The 12,533-nt window shown below is 42.6% G+C and overlaps 1 protein-coding gene across 2 annotated transcripts; it reads right to left on the minus strand.

Moving 5' to 3' along the window:
* Positions 1-1,191: 1,191 nt before the first annotated feature.
* Positions 1,192-10,444, minus strand: ATP5PO (ATP synthase peripheral stalk subunit OSCP). 2 transcript variants are annotated; one of them, XM_058523053.1, is made up of 7 exons: positions 10,349-10,444; positions 9,059-9,109; positions 7,678-7,788; positions 5,151-5,280; positions 4,059-4,171; positions 1,695-1,781; positions 1,192-1,373 (listed from the first exon to the last, which is right to left on the minus strand). In XM_058523053.1, exons 1-7 carry the CDS (start codon positions 10,382-10,384, stop codon positions 1,260-1,262), a joined length of 642 nt encoding a protein of 213 aa, XP_058379036.1. In that variant the 5' UTR covers positions 10,385-10,444; the 3' UTR covers positions 1,192-1,259. The 2 variants fall into 2 exon arrangements, with proteins under 2 accessions (XP_058379036.1, XP_058379035.1); XM_058523052.1 differs by lacking the exon at positions 10,349-10,444 and adding an exon at positions 9,503-9,624.
* Positions 10,445-12,533: the final 2,089 nt, after the last annotated feature.

Genomic DNA, 12,533 nt, shown 5'->3' on the forward strand with positions numbered 1-12,533 from the left:
AATGAGGTTAACACATTCACCGTGGCTGGAAAGGTTCTAGTCCTGTCGGGATGTGCTTTATAACATGAAGTGCAGTGGCCACACGTGCACCAGCTAAGTCCCTGACGAATCTCTTCAGGCAATTTCAGGGTAACTGTAACTATTAAGAGAAGCAAAAACATTTATTTCGTTTGGCTCCCAGCCTGCTCATTGGCCAGAAAGGCCTTAGAGAATTCAGCTCTTTGGCTGAACTTCTAACAGTGTACCTTCCTTTGGAATAGCTGCTCCCAGTGGGGGAGAAAATCTGATTTTGTTTTTTTCTGTTCTGGGGTGAAACTCCTGGCTGTTCCTTGGTTCAGAGGACATTCATAAGGGTCGTGATAGCTAGTTGAGAAACCTGCTATTCTGCTGCCTTCTCTTGCTAAGTGCTCTGATGTGCACCTCTGCCCCGAGTGGCGTTCAGGGAATGAATACTTGTCAGCAGAGTAACTGCTTTATTTGATTTTATAGATTCTAGAACAGAGCCATCTTTTTGGCCAGAATCTCTCTGGAAGCCTTTATAGAAAGCATTACTGCCTTTATACTTAACAGGATAACATGGGGGGCAGGAGAAATCATTTTGGGCTCCTAAATCAAAATGCACTGACGGAAGTACTGGTTAGAACCAGGTGACCACAAACCCACCCTGTTTTAGGTACTTTAAGCAGACTCAATACACAGACCAGACCTTAAGGGCACAGCAATGGGGGCTGGTCCTTGCACTGCAGAAGCTGTGAGAAGCACGAAGCAGTAGGGCAGGGAGCAGCTGCCAGTGTCTGACCAGCGTGGGTTCTGGGGTCTCCGAGAACCACTTTCAGTATCTTTGACTGGAGATGGGCACCAAGAATTGAAACGCCAAGATGACAACCAGCCTGGTTTGCTGATACTGAACTCCACCCGCAGGCTCAGCCCCTCCCCAAGCTCCGGGCTTAGAGGCCAAGGAAATGACGTAAGATACCTTAAATACTTAACAGTGCCTGGCATAAAATGAGGCCTCAATAAATGTTAACTATTTTTCCTAATGGACACAAGCTTCCATAAATTCCTGAGAATAATCTATACACACTAAATTCTCCGGCCAAAGGGACTTCTAACCTTTAAACTAGGGGCATACTGAAAGAAAGATATAAAGTTCCCTGTATTTCCACTTTAAAAGACAGAGTAAACAGTATGTTCTGTTCAGGAAGCATTTTATTGTTGCTCCAAGTTTAAGAATTTTCACCAACAGAAAATCAACACTTTCAGAAAACCTCTCGCATAGCCCTGCTCAGCTTCTGAATCTTGGTTTTTGCAGACATATCAACATATTTCTCTCCAATACGGACAATCATTCCACCCATGATTGACGGATCAATCTAGGAAAGACAATAGGTTGGAAATATGAAAACACATTGACATTTCACTAATCAAATGAAAAGATGAAAAAGTGCTTAGAAAAGTCTACATGCTATATAGATATAATTATGTTCCTAGACAATTATTATGTTATAATTATGTCTAGGAAAAGGCAGAAGTCAAAGTGTTAATGGAATCAGTAACCATTTAAATTGAAAATAAATACAAAATTTCTACTGTAGGCATATTAGTATATAATCAGATCTATTTTTTCACTTTCTGTAGCCACTTTAAGTGCCAAATAACCTGAGGAAATGTACCATACATAATTAGAAACCTACCTTAACTTCCAATTTCAGTACCTGGCCTTTACTTAGGAAGCTCTTCAGGACTGTTTGTAATTCAGAAAGAGTGGCTTCATCCAAAGGCTAGAAAAAGACAAAACCATCCTTTAAATTTAGATAAAGCAAAACAGAAACTTTCCATAGTAGAAGAAAAGGAAAAAATACCCCTGGGACACACCACCTAGACAGGCCTTGTGAATTCCTGTGTGAAGTATCTGGGGACCATCCTGGAGCTACACTGCAGCAGACTCTCGTCAGCGCTGGTGTCCAGGGAGTGTGCGAAGGCCCCGTGTCACAGAACTCCTGGGGAGCTTGCACTGTGCGGGTTCACTTGCTGCTCATAAATGCTACTCCCTCCTCGTCTCTGCTCCTTGGTTCTAGCAGCACAACTTAGCAACGATCAAGGGGAAAAAACCTTGAAGTTGCTAATGTCTGAGGACACAGGCCTCTCCTGTGTGCAGCCCCTGTGGGCACGGCTTGAGCCTATAATTTTTTTGGATGAAAAGCTGCAGTTTGACCTGGTTCTATAATCTCTTAGATCCACGGTCACCAGGAGCTCTGGCACGCCAGGCCACTCTCTGATCCTCACTGAGGGAGCCTGGGCAATGGGCCGGCTCCTGACATCAGTACAGCTCTCAATCTGCTCCTACAGAGCAAGCACCCTGGACGTCCAGACTGGGTTCTCTCCTCTTAACCCAACTCTTACCGTGGTGAGGTGAGAATGGAAAAGGCTGCTGACGGAGAGGCCTTTTACCTGTCACAAATCCTACCTCCCTGCCCCCTCATCCCAGAGCTCAAAAGCTAGCAAAAAACCCTTACATCTTTGCAAAGATCTGACAATATCTTCTGAAGGTGGTGGTGGAAGTCTATCAGCATTCAATCAAAACATTCTTTGCTGAGACTCTGAGGTCAGACAGCCTTCCACTTAGACGTGTACTGAGAGCCAGGCACCTGTCTGTGCTAGGCATTTTACACCCACCATCTCCTCTACTCTGGACAACCCTGGGAGGCCAGCAGTTCTTATTCCCATTTTACGTATAAGAAAACTGATGTTCAGAGTGGTTAAGAAACTCCCCGAAGGTCCCTCCAGCAAGTGATGATTAGCGCCAATATTTCAAATCAGTCTATTTCTAAGGTCTATGTCCTCAGTCACTAATCAAGGTATAATCTGTTTTTATAACAGTGAAAACTGATTCATCTAGGAGTTTCAACATCAAAAGCATTAGTAACAGTGGGTTCTAAAAAAACTTTTACAAAATAAGCACCCTGTAAAAAATCGTGTCCTTGTAATCACTGAAGGATGACTTGGACCAGCGCTTGGCCATGGGCTGGCGTGCCCGTCTGGCCGGTGAAGCCTTGTCTGAGCTCTACTGTCTAGGAGAATGGGTGCAGGTGCAGCAGGCTCCAGCGAACGTCTGAGCTGTGAGCATTCTCAGCCAGGCATGTGCTCTCGGGGCCCCAACTACTGAACTATAAACATGCACACATACAGTATGTGCTAAAATGTCTCTCTGCAATTGTGCTCTTTTGGAGTTAGAATATCCTTTAAATACTAGCAATACTAACCTAGATGAGGGCAGGCAGTGAGTATTCCAAGTAATCTACCATGCTTTACTGATAATTAAGCCCCACAGACTGTTTTCCTATACTGACTGAACTACAGTAGGAAAAAAATACATATTTAAGACAGCGACAACAAAATTAATTCTGGGGAGGTAGCGTAGCTTAAGGGACACGGACTTCTGTGAGAGAGGCCTGTGCTCAAACCCCAGCTCCACTTCCTGTGTCATCAGGCAGGCTACCTAATTTCCCGGGCTTCAGTTTCCTCATCGGTAACATAAAGATAATTATACTTCTACTGCATACAAACCTTCTGATATTAAATAAAATAATAAAGTACCCAGCATATGGTAGGTTTCAATAAATGGTGACTATTATTAGAGCCCATTTCAGCAAGTCAACAAGATCGAGGGCCTATTGCCCTCCCCCTTCCCATTCACCACCACAAAAGATGAGTCTCTAGTTTCAGTAAACTACTTCATATGGTATTTACAAAATAACTCCAACCTGCCATGGATCATAAATCACTATTTCTAACACATTTTAACCCAGTCTACAGTCCTTATGAATAGTCACTGGTCAGGGAAGCATCAGGAAGATACACGTTGGCCCTTCCACAGTGGAGGGTCACAGAAGCTGGTATAGGAATGAAGCAAACCTCCCAAGTGACAGTCACCTTTCCCAATTTCGTAATTTTAGCTTGTTTTTTTCTTTTTGTTCTGCAAAGTGTGATGCATGGAATGTCAATGCAAATACAGCAGCCATAGCTGTACTCAGCTATGGCCATAGCCCTTTACTCACAGATGCAGTGGTAACTGTGCAAGGTACTTCTCCACGGTGGACACTCATTATGGTAGAAAAGGCAGAAACGACTCCAGGGGCATTGCTCAAGCGACCATTTTCAGCAAGCAAATCTGGGAAAGTGAAGGCACGTCAGTAGCATGAAACTCACTTAAAAATAGGTTATTCACGACATATCATATTTACCTCAAAAGCAAACTTTGATCTGTGGCCTTAAAATACTGTATTCAATGTCCTTTAAGAATGTAAATGGAGAAGATCCAACTTCTTATTTAAAAAGTATATTCAGGGGCTGGCCCGGTGGCATAGTGGTTAAGTTTGCATGCTTTGCTTTGGCAGCCTGGGGCTCGTGGGTTCAGATCCTGGGCACGGACATACACCACTCGTCAGCCATGCAGAGGCAGTGACCCACATACAAAATAGAGGAAGACTGGTACAGATGTTAGCTCAGGGCCAATCTTCCTCACCAAAAAAATAAAATAAATAAAAAAATAAAAAGTATATCCAATGTTTAAAAAAAAAAAAGACTGCATGTAAATTAGCAAGCGGGGGAGGTCTTAGATCTGCAACAGATTTCTTGATCACAATTTGCAATCTGATTTTCATCTTTATGTTAGATTCCAATGTTTGGCTACAAATCCCCAAATTAACATCCTGTCCATATTCAAAGATGACGACAGGAATATCGCCTTCTTTGGAACTTATATTCTGAGTTGACCACGGAATTTGAAAAGCAATCCAAAGGTACCAAAAGATGCAAATGTCTTCCAGGACAGAGGGACCGCCACTGGCCACAAACCATTTTCTTGGTATGAATCTCACTGGTCTCCTCCATGGGTTGAAACTACTGACTACGCAATTAGACATTCTTACATCTTAATATCCCTTACACAGTGCTCCTCAAACTTGAATGTGCAAACAATTCACCTGGGGAGCTAGTTAAGATGCAGACTCTGACTCAGCAGGCTGGAGTGAGTCCTGAGATCCTTCATTGCCAAAAGCTCCCAGGTGATGCTGCTGATCCTGGTCTATGGACCACATTTCCAGCAGCAAAATTTTCAGAGACTTCAGTGAAAAAGATCTAATACTTACTGATCAGGTTGGACGTGAGGGGAGAAAACTTCTCTTTTGCTGTCATTTCATTTAGGCTTTTCACTTTAATGGAACGTTTTACATAGGGATTCATAATAGAAGCAGCCATTTTGGGTTCCTTCAAGATTTGCTAAAAGTACCAAAAAATAATTCCTTAAACTCTTTAGAGCACAAATGATTCTAACTGCCACACATATACTTTCTTAAGAATTATGTATTTCACAAATTAAATGAACATTCTCAACGTACAAATGAAGAAAAGTTTACAATCAAACAATTTTCTCAGCCTTTAAGAATACACCACACCATGATTTTACACAGGATACAAAAATGTTTCTTAAAAGATTTAAAAACACTCTACAAAGTTTCTTAAATTTATTTTTGCTTTTCAAGAGACATTATTGAAAATCTAAGCAGCCAAAATATTCAATTCACTGCACATTTTAATGTATTTAATATGGGTAGTACTCTAGTTTTTCACATTCTAAGAGGACACTGGTGATGTCAACACTCAAGTGCAAACTTAAAAAACATTTTAATGCTCTGACTGCAGAGGAGGTCTCCTTACCACGCCCTTGGAGGGGGCCTCTCCGTCTCAGGCTGATCCTGAGTCTTTTCTGCCTCCTACAAGGCTCCAGAGAACCAACCCAGCCCTGTGAGAGACCTCTGGTGTTTCCAGAGCAGCCTCAACCCGCCTGGGAGGGAGAGTGGCCAAAAAGTGGGAGTGCAACTGCCACGACAGAGACCACTTCGTCAAGTCATAAACGTTTGGATTCAGTGACCAAGTGCAGCTTCCAGCACCTGGCTCCCCTAGTATCAAGGCTGAGTTCCGACGAGCCATCAGCTGTTTCTGTCTGGGCATCTTTCTTTTCTTTTTTTTTTTTTTTGTGAGGAAGATCAGCCCTGAGCTAACAGCCGTGCTAATCCTCTTCTTTTCGCTGAGGAAGATCGGCTCTGAGCTAACATCTATTGCCAATCCTCCTCCTTCTTCTTCCCCCGCCCCCAAAGCCCCAGTAGATAGCTGTATGTCATAGTTGCACATCCTTCTAGTTGCTGTATGTGGGACACAGCCTCAGCATGGCCGGAGAAGCGGTGCATCGGTGCGCGCCCGGGATCCGATCCTGGGCTGCCAGTAGCAGAGCGCGCACACTCAACTGCTAAGTCACGGGGCTGGCCCTGGGCATCTTTCAATTATATACTTCTATTAGCCTTTCTATCACTCTGTTAGCACCTTCTCCCAGGCTCCTGGCCAGAATTCTGTCTGATCCAGGCTACTTGTCATACAGTGCCGTCTAATGCTAAAACTTCAACTTGACGGGCCCCATAGAAACAACATTTTTCCAGAAAAATGCAGGCTTATACAAATTGAAAGCATTCTGGAGTCTGGGTTATCTAGTGTTCCATGTTTCTTATCTGTTTCTGCTGCATCCTCCAATGGACTGTTAGTGCCACACTAACAGGAGCATCACACTTGCCTCTCAGAGCCAAAAAATAGCTAATTTTCATTTATAAAGAGTCTTAAGGTAATTGCCTCTCTTCTATGTCTCCACATCTTGACTTCCAGGTTTTAGTTAAACCCCATTCTAATGTCCACAACTCAGGTCCTGCTCTCCATTGTGAATGCCACTGTTCAGGTTTAAAATGGGCATAAATGACAAATAGTGGGCAATAATTATCACCCCCAGAAATGCCTGTGTGAGATCCTGTCTGCTCCTGCTATCCCCCCACACCACCAAGTGTCTCCAACAATACGGCTGCTGGCTCTGTGAGGATCCTAAGGGTTGACCACACCAACTAAGACCGCAGGCATTATCTGCAGACCTAACTGGATAATGGAAGGAATACAGAGCTAAAATTATTGTCTGTTAGGACAAAAGTTCCAATAAAAGCTCAAAATGAAAAAGAACAAAACATGTTAAGTATTATTCTATGCAACTAGCCTGCGAGGTTTTTTTTTTCTTTCCTCAGTAGCCTCACAGTCTGTCAGTTCTCTAGCATCATCATGGAGCTCATACACCTTTACAATGCTGCCCAGCACGCCCTGCTCAGTCATTTTCCCCTCACATCTTGGAATAAAATAATAATTAAAACTGAGGAAAGAAAAGGAAAATAAATTCCCAGTAAAACAAAATCATAATATATTCTAAAGGCTATTTTGGAAGTACCTGGAATACAAGCATACATTTTCAAAGGTGACTTTTAATTCTCTTTTGGAATGGCAATTTTTCTTAACTTACCATCTTGTATTTTGATTTTCTATTTCTGTTTCTTCTCTTAGCCCGAAATCTTGGTTCCTAATATTAATATCTTTATGTGTATCTGTTTGCATCTATTATACAACAGGTTCAGAACAATACCACCCAGTATTACTACTATCAATATGATTATAGAAAATAGGTTTTTCTTTTTCTTTTTTTGCAGTTCTTTTTCTCTTAGGATATACCTCATTAGGGATGCAGAGTCAAATAACAAAAGGGAAAAATATACAATGGGAACTTAGTAAGTAATGAATAGGAAAGCTACTTACTGCTACTCGCAACAGTTCCTTTTCTACTTGTTCCAGTTTATTCTGTTTGGATGCAGCAGAATAAAGCGCAGTGGCATAGCGACCTTCGATACCATATATCTGAACAGGGGGCTTTAATACAAAGGGTGGGGTAGGGAAGCAAGGGAAAAGGAAGATCAGTTACGACAATATTATGCTGTCAATTGCAGAATTAAATATTTGTAATTTTAAAAATACATCTTTTTATAGCACAAAACAGTTTAAACATATCATCCAAGAGCTATCCTGAATGGCAATTTTCAAACAAATTAGGGATGTTTCCTTGGCCAGATCACCCAATCTTTGAGCTTCCAATTCCTCATCTTAAAACAAGGGGCTTAGGAAACATGTGTCTAAAGTCCCTTTCAGCTCTAACTATCTGTAATTTAACTATGTTAATTTTGAGATGAGCTTACGCTTCCTTTCAACTCAATAACTACTCAGTTCCAAGTATGGGAGGTTTTTAACACTGAGAGAAGGCAGTTTTGAACATGTTAGAGCCAGGAAATCAAGCCTTTATGAAACACATACAAGTATACTTTTGTACATTTCACAGTAATACTATAAATTTCCCTTACAGAGCCTCCCCATCAATGTTCAGTTTAATGGAGCCCTTTAGCGATTTACTAAGTGCCTGATGTTGGAATTATTTTTCACAATAACCTGTAGGCTTTTTTCCTACACACTACCATCAGTGTATGACTATACATGCTTAGTGGTGCTGTGGGCTTGTAGTGGAAAAGATTAGGCTTTGAATGAGAAAGATTTAGTTCCGATGCTAAGACCAAGCTGAGTTACCCTGGGCAAGTTTTCCCAGAGTCTCAGTTTTCTCTTTTGCAGAATGGGAAGACCAGCTACTTCCCATTACTGTTATGAGGTTTTAAGAAATTCTCATATTTATTTACTTATTTTTGTGAGGAAATTAGCCTTGAGCTAACATCTGTTGCCAATCCTGCTCTTTCTGCTGAGGAAGATCAGCCCAGGGCTAACATCAGTGCCCATCTTCCTTTACTTTATATGCGACGCTGCCACAGTTGGCTTGACAAGCTGTGCACAGGTCTGCACCCGGGATCCGAACTGGTGAACCCCGGGCCTCCGAAGCGGAGAGTGTGAACTTAACCACTACACCACTGGGCCAGCCCCAGAAATTCTCATATTTAAAAATTATGCATGGGCCTGTTATATAGCAGGCATTCCACATTATTCCCTTCCATTCCCCTAAGCACACATCACATTTCAGGAATGGCAAATCGTGCAGAAAGATTTAGGGAGTAACCATACAAAAGTCCATGCCTAACTATATTGCTGTTTGACTCACACACTTTTATCTGCTTTACAATTACCAAAGAATAAGTCAACATACCCTCACAAGCTTGGCAAATGGCCTGACCACAGATGTACTGAAGCATCGCACCTTTAAAACAATAAAGGAAAGTAGATAAAACAAGGTTACTGGAAGGATTTCTGCATTTAAACCAGTAATAAAAAACATTAACTATGACTTTTAAATGATTAGTTTCTTTGCATCATTGCATAGATTGCATGACAGCGAGCTGCTCTTTATTACCCATGAGTAAATTTCCCTACTAAGAATCAGCCCAACTTGCTGAGGAAATTGCCTTCCCGCTAACTTCCTAGTCAGCCAGGAACAGGCTAGCACACCAGTATGAGAGAGAAAACACTAATTTCGATGAAATACGTATTTCAAAAACATTTTAACAAGATTTTTGGAATGTATATTACCACCTTTGAACAGTATTTTAATAAAAAGTGGGAGGATTCCAGTCATGACCTGCAAGAGATGTACCTTCTTAGAATCCAAATGCTCTCTGAAAATAAAGACCAGTCCTTCGAGCATCGCAGCAGACTCTGATGTGAGAACAGGCCCTAATTCTGAGAGGTGGTATCTTGTCTACCAAGAAACAGAGTTGGAATCGCTAGTCTTAAAAGCACCTGCAAGAGTGTACAGGCCACCTTCAAATAACTAGCTCTGGAGTGTACTACACCAAAACTGGTTTTGAGGATTAAAAGACTTTTTAACACTATGGAAAACTTACGTAACCTGTAAGGGGTCATGCTATGTACAGCCCTGTGTTGACATGCACCATAAAAAGCACGAATTTTCTTCCCAGCTCCATCTTCTATGAGACTCGGAGTTCCAATCTCGGCTCTACCCCTTACTGGCTGAGCAGCGAAGGACGACTCATTTAAGCTTTTCTGTCTATTTTCTTTATAAGAACGTGAAATACGACTTTACAAAAATATTCCTTAGCATCACTAGTGACCCCTGCCAGGTGTGACCACAACGACAAAGGAAGATGATCTAGGGGTGGGCCACGTTCTCTTCTCGCAGTCCAGGGAAGCCGGCCGCCCTCTCCTGTGCCCCTCAAGCCAGCTGCTTCCCGAGGCTGTGCTGGGAGGACGCCACGGTCCACGGTCCAAGGTCAGGCACGCGCAGCCCCGCGCCCACGGCCCCGCGGGTAAAGCGGGGCCGCCGGAGCCTCCTTGCGTTGCTCCCACTCGCTGAGCTCCACGACCTTAAACGGCGGCCACGCTTCCTCGACTGTGCCCTCGCACCGTGGCACTAGGGGTCTGGTACCGGTCACCCCAGGAGGGATCCTCCCGCTGGCTTTCAGGACCTCCGTTCTCTCACCTGCCGGGACAGCCCGGACACTGCCGTGGAAGCCATCTTCTCCTGGGCGGCTGTAGGTCAAACCCGAGCTGGAGAGAGACACGGGAGGGCGCATGCGTACGTCAGCGTAGCCGCTCGGCCCCCCTGGGAAGTGTAGGCGTAGGTTGTCAGGCCGCATGCGCAGTGACCTCCCTCAGGCTGGGAGTTGTAGTCCTTGGAAGCGAGTGGTAAAAGCTGGTCGCGCAGGGCTGGGAAGGGCGTAGTGGGCTCGCACAGCACCTGAAAAGGAAATCCTTGAGTTACTGACTAAGCGGCCCTCACTATAGAGTGAATTTATTGTCCGTAGCTTTATAATTTCCATTTAGATAAATATGGTGGCATTTGTTCTATTTCACATTCATCTCTAGCATCATTAGCATCTTTATGCCTTCTTCCTACCACGCCAAAGGGTGTATCAAACGCAGTTCCTCGTGTTGTATTAAAAACTAACCTTAAACTCCAGGAGTGGACTCTACGTGCCCAGTACCTGGGCGGCGACTGCCCCACCATCCTTCCGCCGTCACTCTGCCCCATCTTGCCTGAGTACAGCACTAACCGGTTGGGTTGTGGGCGTGTGAGGTTCTGAAGCCTAAATTCTTGACGCTGGATAGGGCAGGGTGATTATCTGAGAATCGGATCTAAAATAGGAGAACTGGGGTTTGGGCAAGTGTGACGAACTGAGAACCCAACGCTAGCCTTGGCCAGTTTCTCTGCATTCATAAAAACAACCTATTTCAATCTATTTTCCCCTAAATGGAGCTTACTCTAGTTTTCTCTTGCGTACCGAAGAAAATTGGCCTTCAGGGCACGGGTCAGAGTTCCCTGGTTGCGATAATGGGGTCCCATGGTCAATTAAAAAGTTCTTTTTCTGCTCAGATCTATTTATAGGAACACAGATTAATTCATTAATTTACTCTTTTAGGGTGCAGTTTTCTCATCATTACAAAAAACTTGTAACAATGCAGAAAAGGAGAAGGAATGTAATTGCCCTCTTTTAGACCATCCAGAGGCAGCTGTTGTCAATACTTTGGTGTGTTGTCTCCCAATATTTTTTCAGGCAGTAGCCCGAACTGCCCAGGCTTGAATCCCAGTTCCTTCGATGGCCTTCCCCAGTTATATAACTTCTCTGTGCTTGAGTTTTATTATCGATAAAATGAGTATTATAATAGTACCTGCCTTGTAGGTTGTTAGGAAAAATAAAGAAGTTAATATACATGTAAAGTACTTAGAACAGTTGCCTGACAGAGTGGCACTCGTTGTTCTGTATTATATGTTTGTTTTTGTTACGCATACTGATTCATAATGTGTATGTAATTTAGTATCTCGCCCTTTTCCTTAATACTAGAGAAAAAAAGGATGCTAAATTATATACAAATTGTGAATACGTGCTTACAGTATAATATAAGCATATTTCCAAGTTATATAAATTTTATAAACGTCATTTTAATGGCTGCAAGATAACCCATCAAGTGGATATTCTGTAACTTAATTATTCAATGATTTTTGAACATAATTCAGATGGCTTCTATTTTTTTTCTATTTTAAACAATATGGCATCTCCTGAGCATCTTTAGACACAAACATTTCTATATATATATTTAGGATAACTTCCAAATAGGTTCCTAGACCTGGCACAACGTGGTGAGATGGTATGAGCCATTTGAAAGTCTTTGATGCATGAGGCCAAGCTGCTTTTCAAAAGTTTTGCCCAATTTACACTTTCACTCACCGTGCATAAAACCCTTGTTTCACTCTACTCTGCAAACTATTTTCAGAGGCTATTTTCAAATAAGCTGAATGGAAAGTATATTCATTATGCAACACATTTTATTGGGCACCTAATATATGTAAGCAGCAGTTCCATGCCCTGAGTGTACAGCAGGGTACCAGACAAAGTGCTTGCCTTCGTAGACCTCATGTACTATGTGAAATCAAACCACAAAACCTGTGTTTCCTAAGGTGTGGGTGTTAATAGATGTAATACAAATTAAAAGTTCTCGGGCCTGATACACTTTGAAAACTCTAAACTCTCTATTGCGTTGATAATTGACTATAAGTAAATTGTACAGTTGCATAGCAGCAGGGTGATGCTCTCTATTTCCTTTGTATTCCCACTCCAGCCTTTTGCGTGTCACCAAAATAGCAGTTTGTGGTTGTTTGAGTTTTA

This window comes from Diceros bicornis, chromosome 27 (genome assembly GCF_020826845.1).
Source record: "Diceros bicornis minor isolate mBicDic1 chromosome 27, mDicBic1.mat.cur, whole genome shotgun sequence".
Taxonomy (NCBI): domain Eukaryota; kingdom Metazoa; phylum Chordata; class Mammalia; order Perissodactyla; family Rhinocerotidae; genus Diceros; species Diceros bicornis.